Raw genomic sequence first — 27143 nt, 5'->3', positions numbered from 1 at the left:
ATATGTGCAGACCTGTCTACTTGTATGGAAATATATTTTGTACATAAAAAATAGTTAATGTACAATTATATGCCGAAGCCTGGTGTTGGCTTAGTGGTTAGGGTGGCGGCTTGGGATCCAAGGCTCCTGAGTTCAAGCCCTGTTGGCTGCTGAATTAACACCAGGGGGTTGACTCAGCCTGTCATCCTTCCGAGGTCGGCGAAATGAGTGCCAGTGTACTGGTCCCGGTGTATGCCCCGGTTAGAATAGGTGTACTATATCCCTGTGTGTCGTAAGAGGCGACCAGGGTTGGCGTCAGGAAGGGCATCCGGCCATAAAACATTGCCTCAAGAAAAAGCCAAACCCCTGCACAGCAGGGAAAAATGGCTGTAAAAACAGCCATTTTTTTATTTTTTGTACAATTATATGCCAATACATGAAAACTACACATGAATATATTGCAGGAAAATACATTAATAATAAAAAGCTTTGTGTATTTATTGCCCTTTTTCACACCCATGTATGTAGGCCAAACTCGTCGTTACACTCCAGAGAAAGACCACATAACACCATCTGTTTGCTCTCTACTCTTATTTTGTTTTTTCTTTTTTTATAAGGATCATTTTATCCACTTTTATGACTTGCAAAATCGAAGATTTTTCAAGTATATTAGTTAGTCGATTTTTCTGGGTCGCCGAAATAGGTGACCCTTATTGTCAGTAATTCTGTCTGTTTGTTTGGATGTTTGTTCGTTTGTCATCAGCATAATTGGTAGTAAACGTGGGCGGATTTTGACCAAACTCGGGTGGTAGCTACATCTTATGACCTAGTGCTTTGGAAATTGTGATGGTTGCTAGGGATGCTTTGGTTCCCTAGCAACAACCGAAAAACCTTCAAAATCGCTACCGTTCACGCGAAATCAATTCCGAAAGCCATTATCCCACGTAGGGTTATGAAATTTGGCACGAATGATCTACAGGTGATGCTCGATCAAATATATTCCAGTTTTTATCCCCCGCCGTGTGGTGGAAGGGGGATATTGTTGTGATGTATGGAATACTTTACCCGCCCGCAGCGCCCCCTACAATTAGGGTATGCACGAAAATTGGCGAAAATTGAAGGCCCCCTAGCGACCAGGTGAGTGCATCGATACGAATGAAACTTTGCAGGTTTTTTTTTTTTGTATACCTTGTCAAGGCTCGTGTGAGAGCTAACACACAATGCCTATCATGGGGGACATGAGACAAGAGAGGAGGGAGTGGGAAGGACAAAACAGTGGGGAACAGAGATATTAGGAGATCTGTGGAAGGGAGAGGGATGGGATGGGGAACATGGTGAATAGAAGATGGACATTACAGGGACTTTCATGAAGGAAAGCAGGGAATTTGAAGGAGGTGGGCTTGGGTGGATTATCGGGGGTGGAAAAGATCGAGGATTTTGATGGGGGATGATAAGAGGTGGTGGTGAACAGCTGTTTTGAAGGCCTGGAGGGAAGAATGGGAATGAATAGAGTGAGGGAGTTTATTCCAAAGGCGGGAAAAAGAGGAATGAAAGAGTGAAGGTGAGCAGTGATTCATGATTTTAGTAGTTTTACCAGAAGGGGGTTGTTAGCGGACCTTGAGCGCCCTGTGGAAATGTGGTGGGGACAAATCGCAGAGAGAGCTGGGGGGGGGGGTGAGGCCGGAGAGGAGATCGTAGAAAACAGAAAGACCACCGACCAACCTGCGGTGAATGAGTGAGAGGCCCATCGCAGAGAGAGCTGGGGGTGGGGGGGGGGTGAGGCTGGAGAGGAGACGGTAGAAGACAGAAAGACCACCGACCAACCTGCAGTGAATGAGTGAGAGGCCCAAAGACTCAGCCTCATTGCGGGAGATGCCAATGATCCGAAATGTCTTGGTTTCTACAGCGTGAAGCCGAGAAAGGTGGGAGGCAGGAGCACAAGCCCAGAGGGGAGAGCAGTACTCCATCAGGCTGCAGACAAAAGCTTTGTAAGTGGTCAGGAGCTCAGGTGTACCGAGGAAGGACTTTGCACGACGGAGGATTCCCAGTCGGCGACTGGCTCATGGTACTCAATGAGTACTACAACTTTGCCTCAGGACATATTGACCGATTTCGCTTAGGTCAGGGGTCAAAGGTCAATTAGTGCAAAAATCGATAACATGTGAGAGTTGGAGGTGCCTTCGCGCCAAATAGTTAGGGAATTTTAGCAAATTGTATTGACCATCTGTGAAAAAATTGCTTACCAAAAAATGTATTCACTAACTTATTCATCTAGGTGTCTACTAACAACTATCAATTAGTGCAAACCCAAATCCTTGTGGAAAATTCTGGGGAGGAAAAGTCCGGGTGCTCAGAGGGCCTGCGCGAAAAAATCTAAAAATTAACTTTTGCCAATATTGACTTGTGGGATATCTAACTAGGGGTTTTTTGGGTGCTGAATTGATTCCAACCATTATTTTGGAGAAAAAAACACTCCTTGATCATATAAAATGTATTTTATTGACATTTTTAACAGAACTGTGCTCAATGGAAATGTTGCTTCATCAGCTTTTACAACCTTATTCATCAAACTCCCCAGTATCTTCCTCACTCCTCTTGTCATCCAGCTGGTTTATGTTCCGGCAAGAGTTACCATGACAGATGCCGCAAGCTGAAATACACTTGACTCCTTGCTTTTTACAGCAGCACCTGAGTGAGCTGCAGTCCCCTGCACAGTTGCAGCTGGCAAACGTCATGAGGTTAGTCTGGTGCAATGGGGTCTGTAGAAGGGACTGGTGCATATCCTTGCTCAGTGAGTTGCCATCCATAGTCCCGGGCATCCAACGATGGACTTTGCAGCATCAGCCAGTCTCTAGTCTGGAGGTAAGCTCGGAGAGAGTGCTGTGCTGCAGCTTCTGTTGTCGGGGGGGGGGGGGGAGTTTCTCAGGTTTTATGCCCCCAGTAGCAGCTCGCTTGCTGAAGATGTCGAATCTCAAGTCTTCCAAGTCTTTGGAGGATTTCCCATGGAACATGAGCATGAAAAGATCACAGCCTGCTTTAATGATATCACCTTTCTCAGCTCGGATGTCCATAAACACGTCCATTGCCCTCTCTGCTTCATCAGTCTTGCAGAGCTTGCTTAGCAAAGTTGGTTTGCTAAACCAAAATATTGCAGACACTGTATCGCAGCCAGAGAAGCTGTGCAAGAAGATGAGATACCTCCGGTTTATCTCTGGGAGGGCCTCCCGGATCTTTCCGACATCGTAAGATGTTTCTTTGGCTGTCGTGAGGAAGATCGGATGGTCTGCAACATGATGAATCAGCATAACCAGGACGTCTGTGTCCTCAGCCCTCACCTCGACAGGGACTCTCTTGCCTCATCTGGAGCTGCGCAGATGATGGAGGTGTCGGCATCATCGGAGCATTGCTGTACACTGATTCCATTCCTACTAAATGTCTCAGCAAGGAGCAGAATGAGCTGGGCTTTGGTGTTCTTGTTATCGAGGAACTTTTCTCTTGCAATGATGATTTTGAGATCCAGACGAATCTGAATGTCACAGCATGCATTCTTTGTTCGTCTGAAGTGGTCATGGTCCTTGGTGGAGCTGCCATATCCGTCAAAGACCACCGTTATCCGGAGGCGGTGGCTCCCCATGGATGTCACAAACCGGAGGTAGCTCTCGGCAACATCCTTCCAAGTAAGGTTAGCCTCCCACTTGACATTGTGCAGGAGCCACCCACCATCAACCACAAGGCTTGTGCTGGGGGGTTGTTCGACAGGTGCCACACATGCCTTCAGGGACCTTGCTAGGGCAGCCTTGTCTGACTTTCGCAACTTTTGATTTTTGTCAAACGGAGACATCGGTTTTGGCGTCAACTCAAAGCGCAGAGCTTCTTTGGTCTTGACTTCACGCTCACTGATGACAATGAGGCGGTTGAATAGCTTCAGTGAGTCAATGACCAGCTTCTCGCCATTGACTTTGGGTCCAGATCTGAGGCTTACAAATGATTTGACCTTGTGTGTGGTTACCATTGCATCCACAACAGTTTTCCCATCCATCTTAGCCTGTATGGCTCTGCCAACTTCTTCTGCTTGATCAGTATTGACTTGGTCTTCGGGAGTGCTGCTGAACCCAGTTGAGAAGGACACCAGAGTCTTCTTGTCCCGTGTGGCATCGAAAGGGTTGACTTCCTCCAACCACCCAACTATGGTGTTGACAGCATCGTTATCTCTCTTCATTTGGGCTCTTTTAACGTCGGTGTGGGCAGGTACCCCACATTTCTAGGTCTTGGTGAATGAACGAGAAGTGGTTCAGAGTCTGAACCCAAGACTTATGAGAAGAGTCATTCCGAAAGCGGCCTCTGTTTAGACCACCGGAGAATTTTTCCTCACGCATGAGTGTGGTTTCTTTCGTGATGTGGGTCCATGTGCCGGACCATTCATGGTCTGAGAACCTGACTACATGGTTGCCGTACAAAGTGAACTTGGATAGAATTGCCTGAATCTGAATTTAATTGAGCCAAATTACCGCAAAACAGTCTGAGATATCTAAAAATGTATCGTATCAATATTTTACGGCCAGGGATTCATTTTTCCTCAAATGTAATGGTTGGAATCAATTCAGCACCCCCAAAAACCCCTAGTTGGACATCCCACAAGTCAATATTGGCAAAAGTTACTTTTTCCGATTTTTTTTTTTTTTTTTTTTTTCATGCAGGGCCTCTGAGCACTCAAACTTTGATTGGCTCCCTAGAATTTTCCACAAGGATTTTGGTTTGCACTAATTGATAGGTGTTAGACACCTAGATGAATACGTTCGTGAAGAAATTTTTTGGAAAGCAATTTTGTTCACAGATGGTCAATACAATTTGCTAAAATTCCCTAACTAAAATGCTACTCCTCCTTGGGTTATGGTCGGATGGTCATGGAAATTCACACTAATCGTCTGGAATACATTGTGCACAAAAGATCGAGCCGGATTTTAGATTTAGATCTTTGTTCACCCACAGCACCCCCTCAAACTTTGGGGATTTCCGATTTCAAACCGCAGTTTCGGTACTTTTCATTCAAATGGATACCGAGTAGTTATCAGTAGATGGAACTGGATGAGATTTGATATGCATAATCTTAAAGTGATTCCCTATCCGCTATATGACATCCATTTTGCTCTATATCTTATAGTTTCCATGCTCGGCGACCCATCACCGCCATCCGGCTTGTTTTTTTGGGGTAGTCGATCTAGTCCACCCTTATTATCAGTATTTCTGTCGATATGTTTGTTTGTCTGTCTGTCTGTATGTATGTCTGTTTGGTCCAGTGCTCCCTTAATACAATGGCGATTTCGATGAAACTTGGTTGGTAGGTTCATACCATGACCTAGTTGTGTGCAAATAAGAACCGTTGCTATGGACCCATCCGTTGCCTAGCAACGTACCTTTGAAATTTTCAAAAAAAAAATCTCAAATTTTTTTAAATCAAAAATCGGGCCACGAGCGACTGTGGGCAGTATATTCAGCCATATTGTCAAAAAGTTCCAGCCAGATCCTCTGAAAACTGTCGGAGAAGATAGACTTTGAATGAACCCTGGTCGAAAACAATAAAAAACGAAGTTCGTTATATCTCAGAGACTATGAGTCAGATATACATGAAACTGGTATGGTAGGTTCATGGTATGTTCTAGTTATGTGTGAGAAAGAACCGTTGCTATGGACACTTTTGTTGGCTAGTAACGGCTGAAAAACGACTAAATTTAACTTGATCGACGACCCATGTCCGCCTACCGACTTGTCTGTTTGTTTGTTTATCACCTACAGGTAACAATTCTAAACCAATCTTCACGAAACTTCACGACTTGGTAGAGTTTGTCATGAGGAAGAAGCATATATTATTGTTTTTGAGTTTAAAAGGTCAAAAGGTCACCATCGGCCAAAGTTCAACAACTTAGACTTCTAAATTCCTCAATTTTCATCTGACTGATTTGAAATTTGGAGAGGATTTATATTTCAGGTCACTGAATTGAATCAGCCAATTATTTTTGAGGTCAACATGGACTAAGAGATCAACATAGGCCAAAGGTCAACAACTTGGGGGAGGTTTCTAAAATCCTCAATTTTCATCCGATTGACTTTAAATTTGAAGAGGATTTATATTTCAGGTCACTGAATTCAACTAGCCAATTATTTTTGAGGTAAACAGAGATCAAAAGGTCAACATAGGCCCAAGGTCAACAACTAAGGTGGTGTTTCTAAAATCCTCAATTTTCATCCCATTAACTTGAAATTTGAACAGGATTTGCATATCAGGTCACTGAATTTAACCACCAATTATTTTTGAGGTCAAATTTTTTTCTTTGGATTTTGCAACTTTCGAGCTCTGCATGACGCCTTCTTGTTTGTTCTTTTTTGTACCAGATACAGTGCTTTCCTAAAGTATTCACACCCCATGACATCACATTTTGTTGTGTTACAGCCTGAATTTAAAATGGATTAAATATTGATTTTTTTTTCTTATCACTAATCTACATATAATATGCCATTATGTCAGTGGAATGATTTTTTTCCAGAAATTTTTACAAATTAATTAAAAATGAAAAGCTGAAATGTCTTGAGTCAATAACCCCTTTGCTATGACACTCCAAATTGAGCTCAGATGCACCCAATTTCCATTGATCATCCTTGAGATGTCTCTACAACTTGATTAGAGTCCACCTGTGGCCAATTAGATTTGTTGGACATGATTTGGAAAGAAACACACCATTCTATACAAGGTCCCACAGTTGATGGTGCATGTCAGAGCAGAAACTCGACCATGAAATCCAAGGAACTGTCTGTAGAACTCCGAGATAGAATTGCGAGGAGGTAGAGATCAGGGGAAGGATATAAAACAATTTTGAGAGTGTTGAAAGTTCCCAAGAGCACAATGAGCTCCATCATTAGGAAATGGAAAGAATATGGAGCGACCCAGACTCTTCTTAGAGCTGGCCGTCTGACCAACCTGAGCAACCGGGCAAGAACGACCTTGGTCAGGGAGGTGACCAATAACCCATTGACCACTCTGAGAGAACTACAGATTTCCTTGGCTGAGATGTGAGAACCTGCCAGAAGGACAACAGTCTCTGCAGCACTTCACAAATCTAGACTTTATTTGAGGGTGGCCAGACGGAAGCCACTCCTGATAAAAAAAGGCACATGACAGCATGCCTGGGGTTTGCAGAAAGACCCTGGGAGCATGAGGCAAAAATAATCTGTGGTCTGATGAGACGAAAATTGAACTCTTTGGCCTGAATGCAAAACACGAGTCTGGTGGAAACCGAGCACAGCTCATCACCCATATAACACCATCCCCACTATGAAGTATGGTTGTGGAGCATCATGCTATGGAAATGCTTTTTCCCGGCAGGGACTGGAAAATTTGGAAGGATCGAGGGAAAAATTAATGGAGCCAAATACAGGCAAATCCTTGAGGAGAACCTGCTTCAGAGTGCAAAAGACATTAGACTGCGGCGAAGATTTATGTTCCAACAGGACAATGACCACAAGAATACAGCTAAAGCAACACTCGAATGGCTTTAGAACAAGAACATGTAAGTCCTCGAGTGGCCCAGTCAAAGCCCGGACTTGAATCCCTTTGCGAAATTGTGGAATGACTTGAGGATTGCTGTTCACTGACGCTCCCCCGCCAACTTGACAGAGCTCGAGCAAATCTGCAAGGAAGATTGGGGGCGAATCCCCAAATCCAGATGTGCAAAGCTGATACAGACATACACAAAAAGACGCGAAACTGTATTCACTGCCCAAGGTGCTTCCACAAAGTATCGACTTAAGGGGTTGAACACTTGCAGTGCCTATAGAAAGATACCCATACCCCCTTTCAAAATTTTCACCTTTTCTTACCTTATAGACTGGAATTAAATCAGATTTTTCTTTTTCCCACCTTTATTTACACATTGTAACCCACAACTTCCAAGTGAAAAACAAATTCTACAAATTTCAGAAAATTAATTAAAATACAACACTACAATATCTTGGTTGGATAAATGTCCACCTACCTGAGTTAATACTTGGTGCAGGCACTTTTAACAGCAATTACAGTTGTGAGTCTGTTGGGATAGGTCTCTACCAACTTTGCACACCTTGATTGGGCAATATTTTCCCATTCCTCTGTACAAAAGTGTTCAAGCTCAGTCAAGTTGCATGGGGAGCGTTGATGGAGAGTAATCTTCAAGTCATGCCACAGATTTTCGATTGGATTTAGGTCAGGGATAAATGTCCTTGACTGGGCCACTCAAGGACATTTATCTTTTTGTTCCTCACCTTCTCCAGTCCAGCTTTGGCTGTGTGCTTCAAGTTGTTGTCATGCTGAAAGTTGAAGTTATGTCCCAATTTCAGCTTTCTTGCAGAGGGCAGCAGGTTTTCCTCTAGAATTTTTCTGTATTTTGCTCTATCCATTTTCCCTTCTATCCTGACAAGTGCCCCAGTCCCTGCTGATGAGAAACATCCCCATAATATTATGATGCCATCACCATGCTTCACAGTGGGGATGGTGTTCTTCGGGTAATGGGCTGTGTTGGGTTTGCGCCAAACGCAATGTTTTGCATTTCGGCCAAAAAGTTCCATCTTCATTTCGTCGGGCCCACAAAACTTTTTTCCTCATGGCTTCAGAATCTCTGGAGGTTTTTTTGCATGTCTCAAACTGGACTCCACAAGTGTGGCCTGTATGGTATAGGTATGGTAGGGTGGCAAGAAGGAAGCCATTATTCAAAAAAGCCCACCATGAGTCCTGTTGGGATATTGTTGTCACATGCACACAGTGACCAGTCTTTGCCATAAAGGCATGTAGCTCTTTCAAAGTTGCCATTCACCTCTTGGTAACCTCTCTGATCAGTTTCCTCTTTGCTTGGGCATCCAGTTTTGGAGGGACGGCCTGATCGAGGCAGGGTCTTGGTGGTCCCATATGCCTTCCACTTCTTAATGATTGTCACGTCTGTGCTCCTAGGGATACTCAAGGCCTTTAAAATATTTTTTAACCATCCCCTGATCTGGGCCTTTCCACAACTTTATTCTGGAAGTCTTTTGAAAGCTCCTTGTTGCTCATGGTCGAGTCTTTTCTGTGAAATGCACTACCCAGCAGAGGAAACTTGCATGAACAGCTGATTTTATTCTGAAATAATCAGAATCATTTTAATTTTACACAGGTGGAGGTCAATTAGCTTTGTTTGTGATTTTGAAAGTGATTGGTTACACCTGAGCTAATTACCTCTGCCACTGAAGGTGGAAGAGGTTATGTTTTCACCCCTTTCTGTCTGTCTGTCTGTTTGTCTGATTATGTGTACAGGATAGCTCAAAAGTTGTGTACAGATTCGGAGGAAACTTGGTGGACAGGTTCAGTGTGTGACTAGGAAGAATTGATTCAATTTTGGTGAAGATCCAGATCCGGATCCAGATCTGATAATTTTTTAAGCGATTCTTCAGCATTGAGAGATAGGGCAAAACTGATATATAGCACGATATCTCAAAAAAATATTGACTGATTCGGATGAAACTTGATGGACAGGTTGGGGGTGTGACAAGGAAGAATTGATTAGATTTTGGTGAAGATCTGGATCTGTATCTGACTACGAAAAATTTTTGAGCGATTCTTCACCATTGACAGATCGGGCTAAAACTGATAATTAGTACGATATCTCAAGATGTTGAGGACAGATTCTGACGAAACTTAGTGGACAGGTTGGCTGTGTTATGAGGAAGAATTGATTCGATTTTGGTGAAGATCCGAATGTGGATCTGAATAAGATGATTATTTAATTCTTTAAGTGATTCTTCACCATTGGGAGATCGGGCCAAAAATGATATAGTACTGTACAGCATGATGTTTCAAAAATGTATTTGGCCTGATATGTTCTTGTGGATTATGCATTACGTGGCAGAGGTATGCGCTCTACCGAGTGTCCTTTGAGTTTGTAATTGCTACTTTCATGGGGGTGGACACTTATCCAGCCAAGATATTCTAGTTTTGTATTTTTATTAATTTTCTGAAATTTGTAGAATTTGTTTTTCAATAGGAAGTTGTCGGTTATAATGTGTAAATAAAGGTGGAAAAAGTCTGATTTAATGCAATTTAATTCCAAGCTATAGGCAACAAAAGGTGAACATTTTGAAAGGGTGTGGAACTTTATATAGGCTCTGTATGTAAATTAGATATTTTTGCATTTAAAATTTTTTTTATCGATTTGTAAAAATTTCTAAAAACATGTTTTCACTTTGTCATTATGGGGTATTTTGTGTTGATCTGTGACAATTTTTTTTTTAATTAAACCATCTTAAATTCAGATGAACTTAGCAAAATGTGACAAAAGTCAAGGGGTGTGAATACTTTCTGAAGGCACTATATTCTTGTAATATATGGAAAACTAGAAGGGCACTCGGTAGAGCGCATACCTCCGCCACGTAATGCTTGATCCACGAGAACATATCGTGCCCAATACATTTTTGAAATATCATGCTCGACAGTACTATATCGTTATTGGCCCCATCTCTCAATTGTGAAGAATCACTTTAAAAAATAAATAATTCTCTTATCCAGATCCGGATTCGGATTTTCAGCCAAATCGAATTAAGCGAGGAGGAGATGGTGGGTGATATAAAAGAGCATTACAGCTGGCTTTCCCTCGACATGGTGAAGAAGGCTGCATGATTCTCGTGTTCGTGCTGAGGTGAATTTTCTCGCATGATGGAGCAAGACGCTGGCCATTGACTTTTGGCTGGATCGTGTGCGACCATCCTCGAAGCCTCCAGTTTTGTGCCATCGGAGAAAGAGACGGTGGCAGTATATCTTGTAGAGCACTGGCGTCGGCGAGGGTGGTCGACGAAAGAAGTTGTGCAGCTCTGTCTGAGGCCTGGTGTTGAGTATCGCCACCCAAATTACCTCCTGTACGTTTTCCTGCCCAGAGTGTGGCTGGGCGCTATTTTTGCGCATTTTCCCGCGCAGTGACGCAGCAGTTTGGTGACCTTCAAGCTCCTGAAACTCATCCCTGGGCACACAGATAAGTGCCGGGAGAAAGAAGGGATTTTCTTTGTTTTATCTGTCCCTTTGTTTGTATCAGTCTTGTGTGGGGGTGCCTCAAAATTAGATTTAGTTTTACCTCGCATTCCTTTTCATTATTATCCTTGAATTATTACCTTTGTAAATATTTGATATTTTATAATTAAACCTCGTTTTTATTTAAGTTGCTTGTGTCTGTCTATTTGCCGTGAGTTCGAGTATAAACCCTTGTCCTCCATCCGTGTGCTTCCATCTGCTCCGTCCGTTACGTGCATTTGCCACCCTTTCCTTCCCGCACGTGCCATAATCTCCGAGAATCTCGGCTTTAAGCCTCCAAAGGAAATCATTTGGCTATCAGTCCAGGTAGGGGCAAACCCCCTGGACATGACGATGTGTTATAATTGTGACAGGTGTCCCTCCTTTGAAAGCACATTTTCAAAAATAGGACCGTGTGTCCTGAAGCTCATCTCGATCAGGAGCAACATTCACGCAAAGCACCCACAGACCCCTTAGACCCCGACCTTCGTTACTTACGAAATCTTTAGATATATTGATGACTTCCGTCCTCTGTTTGTGTGTTTGTTACTTACGAAATCTAAAGATTTCGTAAGTATATTGATGACTTCCGTCCTCTGTGTGTGTTTGTGTGTTTGTTTGTAGGCATGATAACTCGAGAACGGAAGAAGCTTCCAATGTCAAATTACACCCCGTGATTCAGGAGGGTGATGGCTAGCGCTGATTAGATTTTGGTCAAAATCGGTCAAAGGTCAAGGTCACAGTGAGGTCAAACATCCAAAAAAAAGTTATAACTCGAGAACGGAAGAAGCGACCAATGTCAAATTACATTACATGATTCAGGAGGGTGATGGCTAGTGCTGATTAGATTTTGGTCAAAATCGGTCAAAGTTCAAGGTCACAGTGAGGTCAAACATTTGACTTTTCATGGTTTTGTACAGAATCATCATAGAAACTTCTGGTTTGCGTTGCTAACTTCTCGAGAGACAGCTTTTATTAGACAAGGTCAGAGGTCAAGTTGACGATTTCGTAAGTACAAGTCTATGACTGCTTGTTTTTTTTGTTTGTTTGTTTTTTAATGGCGTGAACAAACTTTGGTTTGTCATGGGTAATGGGGGTTGTGGTCAAGCTTCATTGAAATTGTTTGTGTAATTTAGGAGAAGAGAGCAAATACGTATTTGTGGGGGGCCCAAACCCCCCGCAATCCCTTGTAGACCCTGATTTATTTTTTTTCTGCTGTGAACAAACTTTGGTGCATCATGGATGATGAAGGTTATGGTTCAGTATAATCAAAATTGTTTGTGTATTTTTGGAGAAAAGAGCAAATACCTATTTGGGGGGTCAATCCCCCCCCCTCCCTGTAGGCTTCCTCAGTTAGCGCAGATTTTGATGCAGTCGATAAACTTTGGTACATCATGGTCAAGTTTCATCGAAATTGCTTGTGTCGTTTCAGAGAAGAGAGGACATACCTATTTTTTAGGGGGGGGTCGTATTTCTACGGGGAAGCCTCTGAAAATGAATCTTGGAAACCCTATGGTGGGAGAGGATGTAGAGAGTTGTTGGAACTCTTTGAAAGATGGGCTGCTGCATGCTACTGAAAAGACGTGTGGCTGGTCGAAGGGCCCAGCGAGACACGAGGCTACATCCTGGTGGAATAATGAGGTGGATATGGCATTTCAAGAATCAAGAAACCTTTTTCGGATTTGGAAAAAGAGAGGGGATAAAGAGGAATACTTAGTGGCTAAACTTAGGGCAAGAATCAAGAAACCTGTTTCGGATTTGGAAAAAGAGAGGGGATAAAGAGGAATACTTAGTGGCTAAACTTAGGGCAAGAAGGGAAGTCTACAAGGCTAAAAAGAAACGTACAGGATTCACTTTCAGATGTGATAAATAATGCAGATAGTGGAGGGGAGATATTTAGGATAGCAAAGCAAATGATCAGTCTCATAGGATCTCATAAGGATCTCATGGGAGAACAATGTGTGAAGGGATGACATGGAAAATGTACTGGTCGACCATGGGGAGATTAGAAATGCTTGGAGGAGTTATTATGAGCACCTGCTAAATGAGGAGTTCCCTTGGAACAGGGATATTCTGGAGGCAGTAGAGCCGGTGCAGGTCCCACCACCTGAGATAAAGAATGAATGGGTGAAGAAAACCATCGTTGAAATGAACAATGGTAAAGCGGCGAGCAGCACTGGGATTGTCGCAGAGATACTGAAGGCATCTGGCGATATTGGAGTGAATTTAATTACTACATTGATAAATGCAATTATAAGGGAGGTCTCTGGCCCAGATGACTGGTTGAAGAGTGTAATGGTGAATATTTATAAAGGGAAGGGTGATGCCTTAGTTCAGAGCAACTACATGGGTCTGAAGTTGCTGGACCATGGAATGAAAGTGGTAGAGATAGAGTCATGGATAAATTGATAAAACAGAGTGTTAATGTACATGAAATGCAATTTGGTTTCACGCCGGAAAGGGGCACGATCGAGGCAATTTTTCTAGCTATGCAATTTCAGGAAAATATCTGGGGAAGAATAAACAACTGTACTTTATATTTGGAGAAGGCGTTTGATAGGGGTGTCTCAGGAAGTTGTGCAATGGTCCATGAGAAAGTTATGTGTGGAGGATTGGTTAGTTAGGGTAGTCATGGCAATGTATGATCGCCAAAAAACCTCTGCGAGGGTAAATGGAGTGCAGAGTGAGGATTTTGAAGTGAAAGTGGGTGTTCATCAGGGTTCAGTCTTGAGCCCAGTCCTGTTCGTCATGGTTCTTGAGGCTATATCGTAGGAATTTAGAGGAGGCTCACCTTGGGAGCTCCTGTATGCTGATGACCTGGTGCTGATAGCCGACAGTGTGGAAGAGGTAATGGCTAAATATACAGGATGGAAGGAGGGTATGGAGGTCAGAAGACTGGAAGTGAATACAGAGAAAACAAAAGTATGTATTTGTGGTGCGGGAGAAGGAAGTGTGGAAAAGAGAGGGATGTGACCCTGTGCTGTCAGCAGAAAAGGTGTTGGTAACAATTCAATATTGTGTAAATCCTGCAGCTGCTGGGTGCACAAGAGGTGTAGTGGCATCAGAGGTAGACTGCAGGTGGCACCTGACTTCAAATGTGCTGTTTGTGCAGGTAAACAAGTGACCAGTTAGAGCGGAGAGGTTAGTTTATGGGGATGTATCTCTGGCCCCCACACTTTTCTCTGGCCCCCACACCACATTATGGGATGTGTACTGGCCCCCACACTTTTCAGCACTTGTATGGACTGGATTTTAGGGATGATGTCGGAAAGATCAAGCTGCGGTGCATCGTTTGGGAATGTCAAGATCTCAGACCTTGATTTCGCAGATGATGCAGTCATCTTTGCGGAGACTTTAGATATCCTTTTGGGGGCCCTCGAGGTGCTGAATGAGGAGTCGGAGCCGCTGAGATTACGGGTTTCTTGGGTCAAAATTAAGATCCAGGCTTTCAATGACATCTTGGATGCTGCTGTCCTGTCTGTGTCTGTTTGTGGTGAGGATGTTGAGGTCGTGGAGAGATTCACTTACCTTGGCAGTGATATTCATGTCTCTGCTGGCTGTGAGTCAGAGGTCAATAGACGTCTGGGTCGGGCCTGGGGAGTCATGGATTCACTGGATCATGGGGTGTGGCGCTGCCGGTACCTGTGCGGGAGGACGAAAGTCCGAGTCTTCAGATCCTTGGTACTTCCAGTCTTGCTCTATGGGTGCGAGACTTGGACTTTGACCAAGGATCTGAGACGGAGACTTAATTCCTTTGGTACCAGGTCTCTTCGGAGAATCCTTGGCTATCGCTGGTCAGATTTTGTGTCCAACGAGCGGTTGCTCAGAGAGACTCGGATAAGATTTGTTTCCTGCATGGTCCGTGAGCATCAGTTGCGGCTGTATGACATGTGGCTCGTTTTCCTGACGCTGATCCTGCTCACCAGATTCTCTCAGCGAGGGAGTCTCGTGAGTGGAGGAGGCCAATGGGCCGACCACGTACCTCGTGGTTGCAGCAGGTTGACCAGCATCTCAAGGAGATAGGGATGGGCCTGGCATCTGCCTGGGGGAAGGCCAGACGGAGGCCCCTGGAGTACCGGCGGAAAGTGGATGCAGCGACGCGCTGTTCTGGCACATACTTCCATACCTGACCTGACCTGACCTGACTTGATGTATCTCTGGAACGTGTCGATAAATTCTGTTACCTTGGTGATATGATTAGTGCAGGTGGTGGATTGGAAGCAGCAGTGAATGCATGAATTAGAAGTGGCTGGAGGAAGTTTAGGGGGGAGTTACCCCTATTGACATTGACAGGGACCTCTCTCTGATTAAAGGGAAAACTTTATGCAGCTTGCATTAGAAGTGTGATGTTGTATGGCAGTGAAACATGGGTGATTAAAAAGGAGGGTGAACGGAGGTGTGAACGAAATGAAATGAGAATGGTGAGTTAGATGTGCGATGTGACACTGAAGGATAGGAAATCAAATGTGGAATTATGAGATAGGTAAGGTGTAGAAAGCATTAGTGAAGTTATGTGTAGGAGTAGGTTGAGATGGTTTCGACATGTGGAAAGGATGTGGGCGGGTCGTTGTGTGAGGTGGTGTATAAATATGAATGTGAATGTAAGGAGAGCTAGAGGCTGTCCAAGGAAAACATGGGATGTGTTTCTGAGAGATGATGTTCGAGTTAAAGGCCGAACAAGAGGGCTAGCGTGGGATCGTGCAGCCTGGAAAGCAGTCATTAGGTGAAACACGGTTACACATGCAAGCATGGAAACGGCTGTAAAACTATGATGATGATGATGATGATGATGATGATGATGATGATGATGATGGTGGTCAAAAACCCCCCATATATCTACATTATAAAAGGAGCCTTGTCTATCTGTCAGTTTGTTTGTTTATCGTGTTATAACTTGAGAACGGATGAACGGGTTTCAATAAATTGCACTACGGTGGATTCAGGGAACTCGTGGGAAGGTTTGTGACAATTTTTTTTTTTAAGGGTACATGGGCACACATAGCGAAACTGCAAACGCCAACTTGCGACACTGGTTATCCCTGCACTCCCAGGAATCCTTTTTCTTCTTGCCCTATTGATTAGCCATCACAGCAAAGATTGGTATTTCAGTCAGCGAAGCGACGGGTCTTGTATTCTAGTCCCCATAATGAGCGCAGTTTTTTATGCAGTCAATAAACTTTGATACATCGTGGGTGATTAAGGTTGTGGTCAAGTTTCATCGAAGTCGTGTGTATTGTTACGGAGAAGAGAGCAAATACCTTTTTTGGGGGGGGGTCAAACCCTGCCCTGTTGGCCCCCTTAATGATCATATACTTTGATGCGATCGATACACTTTGCTTCATAACGGGTGTTGAATGTTGTGGTCAAGTTTCTGAGAAGAGAGCTAATCTATTTTGGGAGGTTAAACCCACTCCTTCCACCCCCATAGACCTCTTAATGAGTGCAGATTTTGATGCGGTTGATACACTTTGGTACATTCTGGGTGATGTAGGTTGTGGTCAAGTTTCATCAAAATTGTTTGTGTGGTTTTCAAGAAGAGACCAAATATTTATTTTCAGGGTGGGGGGGGTCAAAAAAACCCCCATAGATCCCCTCAATGAGCGCAGATTTTGATGCGGTCAATAAACCTTCCTTAGGCATCAGATATTAAGTTTATGGCCAAGTTTCCTCAAAATTGTGTGTTTAGTTCAAGCGATAATGACTGAAGTGTTGACTGACTCGCTGACCAATCACTCACCTACGGACTTTGCTCAATCGCATAAGCTGACTGAAGTCTTGGTGAGCTAAAAATGTATTTTTTTTTCTATCACCAACAATAAATCTGTGAAAAACTTCAATCAAAGGTTGTGTTTGATCGGTTACAATAAAAATTACTTACTTAAAATGTTTTTCAATTATTTGTGACCTGTGCAGCCATATCGTTATCCTCACGGTTTTTGAAAAAAATGAGGGTGGCGGGGGGGGGGGGTCTGTAATCTAGTAATCTGTAATCTAGTCTGTAATATAGTAATCAGTTTTGTCTGTCTGTCTGTCTGTGAGGTCCGTGGTTCAAACCTCGGCCAAGTCGTACCAAAGATTTTAAAGGTGGCACATGCTGCTTCCGTGCTTGATGTTCAGCATTTAAAAAGGATAGAGAACGGACAAACAATCATGCGAAGGCAATTGCAAACCACCCAAGATAACCGTTGCCAAGAAACTGCTTCGACAGCACCAACACTAAAAGCAGCCCCTGACAGCTGTTTTGAGGTCTTCAACTGTTATTAGGCAGAGATGAGAAATTTCCTCTTTCACAATGCCCCAAGGCGAGTCGTCACATGTTTTTAAGTCCGGACTTCGAGGAGGCCACACTATCTCAGATCCATGTCCAATCCATCATCCATTGAATTTGTCATCAAGATATTCTCTTAACTGCGAGAGCATAATGTGCTGGTGCACAATCTTGTTGCAGGACAGCTGATTCTTGACAGTTGAAGACCCCAAAACAGCTGTCAGGGGCTGCTTTTATGACCTCCAACATGGAAGAAGATGTTCATAGGAACATGAAGAAAAATTCAAATTTGTGCAGAGAATGGAGGGAAGGATGCAGATAAATTCTAACTAAATTCTAACTGTGTGCATAGGGACTTTGTGGCCACTCTCTACATACAAGTCGACAAGTATTTTAGTAATGCATTTACTGTATCAGAACATGTAACGTGTCTTCGTAAAATGTTGGATTTCATCAAATGGTTTCTCTTTTGTGTTGGATATGACTAAAACATTTGTTTCAACATATTAACAAACATTGCCGAGAGGTTTGATGTTGTTTTTTTTCATGCTGATGTGAAGATAGTGAATGGACGTTGGGGAGAGAGTGGGGGTGGTGGGGGAGGGTATGTGCTTTTTATTATTACTTAAAAGGCTGTAAATTGCAGTTAATGAAATACATTGATATTTTGTCGATTTTTATTTCGATGGTGACATTTAAAAAAAAATCAAAGTTATAAGATAAAAATAAAGATTATAATGATCTCCAAGTTCGTTCCTCGTCGAAATATTTTTAGAGACTGCCGTTTGAAATTGCATGGATTTGCCCACTTATCATCAGTTGAAATCCTCCCTCTTTCCTCCATCCCGAAGACTTTGGAGCTGATGTGTCGTGTTGTTGGCCAAGAAAATGTTGAAGCAGTGTGTGGCCACTTGCTGTCTGCTTTACGTGACACACGGGATCCCTATGAGGCCCGGTCCCTGGCATCACGTACATTGGACCTCGCTTACAAATATCCTTTCAAACTATATTTTCCCTGTGAACTGACCGTATCTTTGGGATTTGCATTTTTATCATACACTTGTATGTAATGGAGAGTATTATAATGCGATAAATTGATTGGAAACAGAACGAAGAAGCTACTTGCATTTGTTGAAAAGCAATGTTCACAGCTTTTTTTTTGTACAATTACAAAGCTGTTTGCAGTTGGTCGATTTCTTGCAGCATCGGAGAGTGGTCAGCCAGGCTCTGGAATAGGGCTTTAAGAACCAGGCTTTGTTGTTGTATGAGAAAATTGGTTGTATAAACAACAATGGAGTTGTGATGGGCTGTGCAGTTAGTATCACGAATGCCAGCTTTTGTAGCTTCGTGGACCCTCCAGATATGTAATCCTGAAGGCACTTGTTTCCCATTTGTATTGCACAGACTGAGTCGGAATGATCAGAATGTACTCCACTTATGAGCCAGGAGGTCAAATTGTTATTATTTTCAAACACATTAGTGTGGCCCAGTTAGTCCAATCAGTTTGTGTAATACAGATGAGTCACTTGCTCGCTTCGATTGCTCACTCTGGTTTGATGGACCAGCCTTGACTGCGGTACATTTTCACCGAATTCCGAGTGGTTGGTGCGAATTGTGACTGAGATCTTGTCAATGAAAGAAGAAATCATCCCACCTGACGAACCTGGGCGCTTCCTTTGGCTTCTTGTTAAAGGTTTGTTTGCATTCGTGGAACTGAATCCACGATGGTTTCTTCTTCTTATTTTTTTTTACTGTTCATTGGGGTGTCATAAAAGAGCAATATGACAGTATGATAAGGTTAAAATATGTACAACAATCAGGGCAAAGCGTGATGTTGACGCAGCATTGGAATGGAGGGAGTTGGCATACAATGTAATATGGAGAATAGGGAAGGAACCAACAAACTAGCATAATAAGTGGACAATACGGTTGGGACAAGGAAACAAGGAATCAAGTCGGCTAAGACAAGGAACATGTAAGCAGACAGGAAAAGCTGACAAACAGGCTGAATGGAGAATAATGAAAGTGTACAGGAGAGGAGAGTTATTGGGAATGGAAAAGATCCAGAGAGGGATACAACATGAGATTGTGACATCCTGCCCTTTTAAAGGAGTGGAAAAGAATAATATCAATCAACAGACTCGGTAGCGATTCCACAATGGAGAGAAGAGGGGACTAAGGAGTGGAGGTGAACAATGACTGCCGATAGAAAGTCTTCACCCCCTTTCAAACTTTTCACCTTTTGTTACCTTATTGCCTGGAATTAAATTGCATTAAACCAGACTTTTTCCACATTTATTTACACATCGTAGCCAACAATTTGCAAGTGTAAAACAAATTCCACAAATTTCATAAAATTTATTGAAAATACCAAACGAGAATATCTTGATTGGATAAGTGTCCACCCCTCTGACTTAATACTTGGTGCAGGCACCTTTGACAGCAATTACAGTTGTGAGTCTGTTGGGATAGGTCTCTACCAACTTTGCACACCTTGATTGGGCAATATTTGCCCATTCTTCTGAACAAAACCGTTCAAGCTCAGTTAAGTTGTGTGGGGAGTGTTGATGGACAGCAATCTTCAAGTCGTGCCACAGCTTTTCTTTTGGATTTAGATCGAGGCTCTGACTGGGCCACTCAAGGACATTTATCTTTTTGTTCCTTAGCCACTCTAGTAGTGCTTTGGCTGTGTGCTTCGGGGCATGGTCATGCTGAAAGGTGAACTTCCCTCCCAATTTCAGCTTTCTTCCAGAGGGCAGCAGGTTTTCCTCTCGGATTTTTCTGTATTTTGTTCCATCCATTTTCCCTTCCAACCTGACAAGTGCCCCAGTCCCTGCTGATGAGAAACATCTCCACAACATGATGCTTCCACCACCATGCTTCACAGTAGGGATGGTGTTCTTTGGTTGAGGTGCTTTGTTTGGTTTGTGCCAAACGTAACGTTTTGTGTTTAGGCCAAAAAGTTCCATCTTTGTTTCCTCAGACCACAAAACTTTTTCCACATGGCTTCAGAATGTCTGAAATGTTTTTTTGCATTCCTCAAACGGGACTCAAGGTGGCCTTTTTGAGTAATAGCTTCCTTCTTGAGACCCTACCGTGCAGGCCAGACATGTGGAGTGCTTGGGATATTGTTGTCACATGCACACAGTGACCAGCCTTTGCCAAAAAGGCCTGTAGCTCTTTCAAAGTTGCCATTGGCCGCTCTGATCAGAATCCTCCTTGCTTGGTCATGCAGTTTGGAGGGACGGCCTGATCTTGGCAGGGTCTTAGTGGTACCATACGCCTTCCACTTCTTAATGATTGTCTTGACTGTGCTCCAAGGGATACTCAGACTGTGACTGTGACTCAGATGGAGAGTTAACTTGGCAGGGAGTTAACGTCCCAGCCTCAGAGGAGACACTGTAATCATTCTTGAAGGCTTTGATTTACTACACCCTCTTGTCATTATTCCTGGTGTTGGCTTGATGGTTAGGGTGGCGGGCTTTGGATCCGAGGGTCCTGAGTTCAAATCCCGCTCAGCTGTTGAATTAATATCAGGTGGGGTTAACTTGGCCTGTCATCCTTCCGAGGTCGGCAAAATGAGTGCCAGCTTGCTGGTATCCTGTGTCGAAGTGGCGACCCGTCCAGGATTGTGCCCAATAGCCAAGGAGACTGCTTTGGCAGCACCAATGCTCTGTACAGAGTATGGTCCCAATCTCCTCCTCCTCCTCCTCCTCCTCTTGTCATTGGAATATTCGAAATCTTCTCTTAAAAATAGGACCACTGGACCTGTAGCTTATCTTGGCCCTGGCCTAATGCTGTAACCTACATTTGGTGGCATTCTGACTGGTGGGTCTGGAGAGGAAGATTCTTGAAGGAATTTATACGATTTTCCAAAATAATTTACGAAGTCCGCCATTTTGATACACTTCCGGTCACGTGATCTGCACGACTTCCGCAATGTAATTAACATCCCTATTACCTTTGTGTAATGTTGCAACACAAATTTGGTAGCATTCTGACTGATCGATCCAGAGAAGAAGATTTTGGAAGGAATTTGCGGGACCACCATTTTGACACACTTCAGGTCATGCGATTGGCATGGCCACCACAATTTAACATCAGGACCCTATCCTAATGTTGGAACCCAAATTTGGTAGTATTCTGATTGATGGGTCTGAAGAAGATTTGTTTTTTTTTAATGGAAGTTATGCGATTTTTCCCAAAAAATTGATCAAGTCGGCCATTTTGACACATTTCCAGTCACGTGATCAGCATGACCTCCACAATTTAACATCCGTACCCTGGCCTAATGTTGTAACTCAAATTTGGTAGTATTTTGATTGAGGGTCTGCTGGAGAAGATTTTTTGAAGAAATTTACTCAGTCGGCCATTTTGAACTGTTTCAAGTCATGTGACCAGAATGAGCTTTGCAATTCCTGTTACCAGTCAGGAGAGGAACATTGCTGCCAAATTTCGGCCGGATCAGCTCAGCGGTTTGGCCAGAGAAGTCGAAAAAGGAGATGGACGGATGTAGCGCAATGACAATACCTTATCTGGAATGTAAATTTCAGGCAAGCTAATTATCTGGAATGTAAATTCCACATACGCTAATAACACTGAACAACAAAAATTTTTTACTGGAGATGTGTAAAGTGATTTAGACTAATTTGGGTACGCTGATTTCAAAAATCATAACCGTTTTGCTGTATCACGTCAGGATTTTCAGTAACAGAAATATTCCCATTGCCTAGAAGTCAGGATTTCAATGAAATTTACAAAAATTCATTTATTCATTTATTTCATCATGAATGCTTCAAAATTATAGAAATTACAGAAAAACTCCACTAGAATGTAATTAAAAATGCTTTAGGCATTTGGCTTTGCGTTTGTGCTGCTCTGTGTCAGTTTCACGATGCAGGAACCAGCAGAAATCGCCCATCATGTTCGGGTTGTGCCGCCCTTGGTAACGCGTCTCCATGAGTGAAATCTCAGGGAATCGCCGCCGTGCTCATCCGAGACTGCTCCCAAGTTGTCAGGGAAGAAGTTCAGGTGCTGGTGTAGGAAATGGATTTTCAGGGACATCCTGGAGCCAAGTTTCCTGAAGGACTCCAGCAGCTGCTGCACTATTTCTTCATAGTTGTCCGTGCGCTCGTTCCCCAAGAAGTTGTCCGTCACAGCTTTGAAGCTCCTCCACGCTGCCAGCTCTTTGGGGTTTAGAGTTGTCGGAAAAGTTTCGTCCTTCATAATCTGTCGGATTTGCGGTCCAACAAAGACACCAGCCTTGATCTTGGCCTCCGACAAGGTGTTGCCAAACTTTTCCTTGCCAAAAACCCACGCCCATTCAGATCCATTGCCCGTACAAAACTTTTCATCAAGCCGAGCTTTATGTGGAGTGGTGGAAGGAAAACCTTGGCTGGGTCGACAAGGGCGACATGCTTCACGTTGTGTCCACCAGGTACATGCTCTTTTCGCTCTTCCCAATCTTTCTTCGTCCAGGGATTCTTTTTTGTCGTCTCTGCTATCCCAGAGACAAAGGAAGCACATGTATTTTGTGTAGCCTGACTGCAGCCCTAACAACAGCGCCACCACTTTCAAGTCTCCGCAGATGTGCCAGTTGAAGTCATTGTACTTGATGGAATCAAGCAGCTGCCGCATAGTCTCATAGGTCTCTGTCATGCCGAACGCGTGAGCCAGTGGGACTGATGGTTTCTCGTTGCCATTGTGGAGCAAAACAGCCTTCAAGCTGTTCTTCCCCGAGTCGATGAAGAGGCGCCAGTCTGCAGGATCGTGATCACACCCAAGTTCTTTCAACAGACCGTTGATGTCACTGCAGAATGTCATCGTGTCTTCCATCTCAAAGAACTCAGCCATGTCTCTGTGACGTGCTCTGAACAAGGATATCTTGGTGTTAGGTTCAAGTAGATTCCACTGCTGCAGCCTTGATCCAAGCAGCTCTGCCTTTCGCCTTTGACAGCGAGAGATCTCTTACAAGATCATTTAAGTCTCCCTGGTTCAGAAGGTGTGATTCTTGAGTGTCGGGTTCAAAAGGTTCATCATCACCATCCTCTTCACCACTGCTTACAGCTATGTTCTGATCAGCTGGAGGTGTTGGAACGGGGTTCTCGTCATCATGAGGCACAGGTTTACGAGCAGAGACGCAGTCAGCGTACTTGATGTGACCTTTATTCTTCTTGTTGAAGCCGGCGATGCTTGTGCAGCAGAAATAACAATCATCATGATGATTCTGCGGCTCACGCCATATCATGGGCACCGCAAATGGCATGCTCGCGCTTGCCCACCAACCACCGAGTCAAGGTTGTGTGACAGCTTGTGCAGCAGATGTGTGGTGCCCAGCTCTGTTCTTGGTCCCCCACCTTACACCCGAAGTAGTGAAAGTAGGCGGCCTTCATTTTCACTGCTGTAGATATACTTCGCTGTTGATCTTTTTTGGTATACCGACCACAGACATAACAGAATTTGTCAGGATGATTGGTACAGGAACGCCTACTCATCTTTATCTGAAAGAAAGAAATATAACACAAGTTAACAACAATTGTACGAAATAGACATGTTAAAGACATATGTAAATTTCATTGAAATCCTGACTTCTAGGCAATGGGAATATTTCTGTTCCTGAAAATCCTGACGTGATACAGCAAAACGGTTATGATTTTTGAAATCAGCGTACCCAAATTAGTCTTAATCACTTTACACATCTCCAGTAAAAAAATTTTTTTGAAATTTGTTGTTCAGTGTAATCTTCTCGGTCCCCTGCCTTTTGGGTGTTGTGAGGGATAGATCGGTGTGATACGAAAGCTAAATCTTGAACTGTTTATGAAATATCGCGTTCACAAAAGTACATGGACAGATGGTCGGTCGGTCATACGGAGCTCATTTTAATGTCCCCCGTCTCCTCCGACCTTGTCGGAGTTGTGGGAGACAAAAAGAGAAGGAATTTAGTTAGGAGGAGATGAGAGTAAAGAAAATGGATGGAAGTCATTGTTGTATCCTCTTCTGTTTTTTATTAAGCTGCAGTCAGGTTTGTTTATTTTTTTTGAGTAAAATAACTTTTGGCCAAGTTTCGTTTTATTAAAAAAAATTCAACAAGTTTGAGAGCTGTTCAAAGATTATGGTAATCATACCTTCAAACGTTTGCTGTTGCCTTGTTATGAATATATGGTGATGCAAGAGGACGAAGAATCCGTTGAGAGTTTGAAATTTCACGCACTTCAGGCTTTTATGGCGTCATCAACAGCCATCTCTTCGAGAACTTCGCAACCTCTCTTGCAAGCAATTACGTGGGTAAGGCTTCTGAGTTTCTGCCTTGTGCTTTGCTCGTTTATTACCTCTGCCACCGAAGATGGATGGACGTTATGTTTTCAGCCCTGTCTGTTTGTTACTTGAAAAATCGAAGATTTTTTTCAAGTATATTCTTTTGTCGATTTTGTTATTCTGTCTGTCTGTTTGTTTGTCTGTTTGTCGCCTACAGGTCACAATTTTAAACCGATCTCTACAAAACTTCACCACATGGTGTAGTTTGTCATAGGGAAGAAGCCTATTGTTTTTGAGGTCAAAAGGTCAACATAGGCCAAAGGTCAACAACTAAAGTGGTATTTCTAAAATCCTCAAATTTCTTCCGATTAACTTGAAATTTGAAAAGGATTTGCACATTTGGTGATTGAATTCACCACCAATTATTTTTGAGGTCAAATTTGTTTTATGGATTTTGCAAGTATCGTGCTCTGCACAATGTGTTATTATTGTTTGTTTGTTTGTTTGTTTGTTTGTTTGTTTGTGAACAAGATATTTCAAAAAGTTGTGGATGGATTCAGACGAAATTTGTGGAGAGCATGGGTGTGTGACACGGACGAAATGATTCGATTTTGGTGAAGATCCGAATCCGGATTTGGATCCAAGAATTTTTGAAGTGATTTTTAACCATTGAGAGATAGGACAAATAACGACATATAACAGGATATCTAAAAAAAGTTGCAGACGGATTCAGACGAAACTTGGTGGGCAGGTTGGGTGTGTAAAAAGTAATCATTGATTCGATTTTGGTGAAGATCTGAATCCGGATCTTGATATGAGAATTTTTTCAGTGATCCTTCACCATTGAATGATCGGGCTAAAACGATATATAGCACGATATCTCAAAAAGTTATGAATGGATCTGGATGAAACTTGGTGAATAAGTTGGAAATGTGACAAGAACAAGAAAAATTAAATTTTAGTTCAGGTCCGAATCCAGATCCGGACTATCAGTGAGATATAAAACGTAAACTAATCAGCCTGGTGGAGGTATGTGCCCTACCAAATGCCCTTATAGTTTTTTTTTATGAAAAGGTTTATTATTTTTGAACTCCTCCTGACTGTACTTGTGGCTTTTGTTACGGCGAGCCATGTTTTGTGAACTTGCACAACTGACTAAAAGTTTTGGTATGGCGTTATAGTTTTCCAAAATCAATTTTGTTTTCAAAACCCATTTTCTTCATAGTTTGTCCATTTTTTTTCGAAAGCAAAATTTTTATTTTTATTTTTACATCTACCGCCAAACGTGTACAGAGGTTATGTTTTCACCCCTGTTCTTTCTGTCTTTCTGTTAGAGAGCTGGATGTCTCAAAATGTTATGAATGGATTCGGACGAAACTTGCTTGACAGTTTGGGGGGGTGTGACATGGATGAATTGATTCGATTTTGGTGAAGATCCGAATCCGGACACATTTTTTAAAGTGATTCTTCACAATTGAGAGATGGGGCAAAAAACGATAGATCATACGATATTTCAAAAAAGTTGTGGACGGATTATGACAAAACATGGTGGAGGAGTTGGGTAAGTGACAAGAACAATCAGAATAGATTTTGGTGCAGGTCTTGATGCAAATCCAGCCAATCGGTGGACGACAAAACAGAAACTATTCCGCCTGATGGAGGTGTGTGCTCTTCCAAGTATCGTTCTCGTTACCCTTGCCGAAGGAGAGGGTATTGTGTTTGGGTCCGTTTGTTTGTTTGTTTGTCCGCAGAGAACTTTCGTGTTTTTCTCCGCAACCACTTGTCGGATTGAGACAAAATTTTCATGGAGAATGTTTTTATCATAATTATGACGTCATGGGTCACGTGGTGTGGCAGCCATGTTGGAAAAATGGAAAAACTTTTGAACTCTGTATCTCTGAAACTGCACCATGGAAAAAAATTGAAACTTGGCACACGGCAAGTACTCCTTATGGGGAATGTGATTTTTTTTAATGTCATAGATGCCGTCATTATGACGTTATAATTGCATATGTGGAATGCTACATCTGATCAGTCCGAAACTTTTTGAGGTTCATCTAGTGGTAAAATGGTCCACAGAAAAAAAAATTGATGTCTCCAGTCACGTGATTCGGCAGCCATATTGTTTTGTTTTTTTTAAGCGTTCAAAAATCTTCTTCTCTGAAGTGGCTGAACAGATCGAGGTGAAACTTTACATATATGACCCCTATCCATGAGGAACAAAAGGATTCACACACATGACGTCATTGGTCGCATGGTTTGGCAGCCATATTGGATTTACCCGAAAACCAATTAAAAATATTCTTCTCCAGAACGGCTCGACAGATCGAGGGAAAACTTCACACAAATGTTCCCCAAGCCTTGGGTGTACAAGTTTGTTTAGGAATAATTAATAGGTTACATGGTTTGGCAGCCATATTGGATTGAAGTAAATATTAAATAATGTTTTCTCTGGAACCGCTTCATCAATCTATGTCAAACTTCACAGTTATGATACAGTAAACATGGGGAATGCTTGTTTTAAATTATCACCCCGATCGGCCATAAGTTCTGGCAGCCAGAATAATTTAATTATTTGAATGTGAG

General features: G+C 42.9%; 1 protein-coding gene across 3 annotated transcripts in view; it reads left to right on the top strand.

The window, feature by feature from the left end:
• The window catches only part of AP4E1 (adaptor related protein complex 4 subunit epsilon 1), a 137634-nt gene that overhangs the window by 68694 nt on the left and 41797 nt on the right, over window positions 1-27143 (top strand). For all 3 annotated transcript variants that reach the window (XM_085871033.1, XM_085871032.1, XM_085871034.1), the window contains 3 exons: window positions 18155-18296; window positions 18886-18996; window positions 24475-24587. In XM_085871033.1, the coding sequence (XP_085727159.1) occupies window positions 18155-18296; window positions 18886-18996; window positions 24475-24587 (366 nt within the window). The remainder of the gene's footprint in view (window positions 1-18154; window positions 18297-18885; window positions 18997-24474; window positions 24588-27143) is intronic.

Source organism: Eptatretus burgeri, chromosome 2, assembly GCF_056783735.1.
Source record: "Eptatretus burgeri isolate ZD-2024b chromosome 2, Ebu_testis_v1, whole genome shotgun sequence".
Taxonomy (NCBI): Eukaryota; Metazoa; Chordata; class Myxini; order Myxiniformes; family Myxinidae; genus Eptatretus; species Eptatretus burgeri.
The sequence above is the reverse complement of the archived record's forward strand: the minus strand, read 5'-3'. Positions and strand labels throughout refer to the sequence as shown.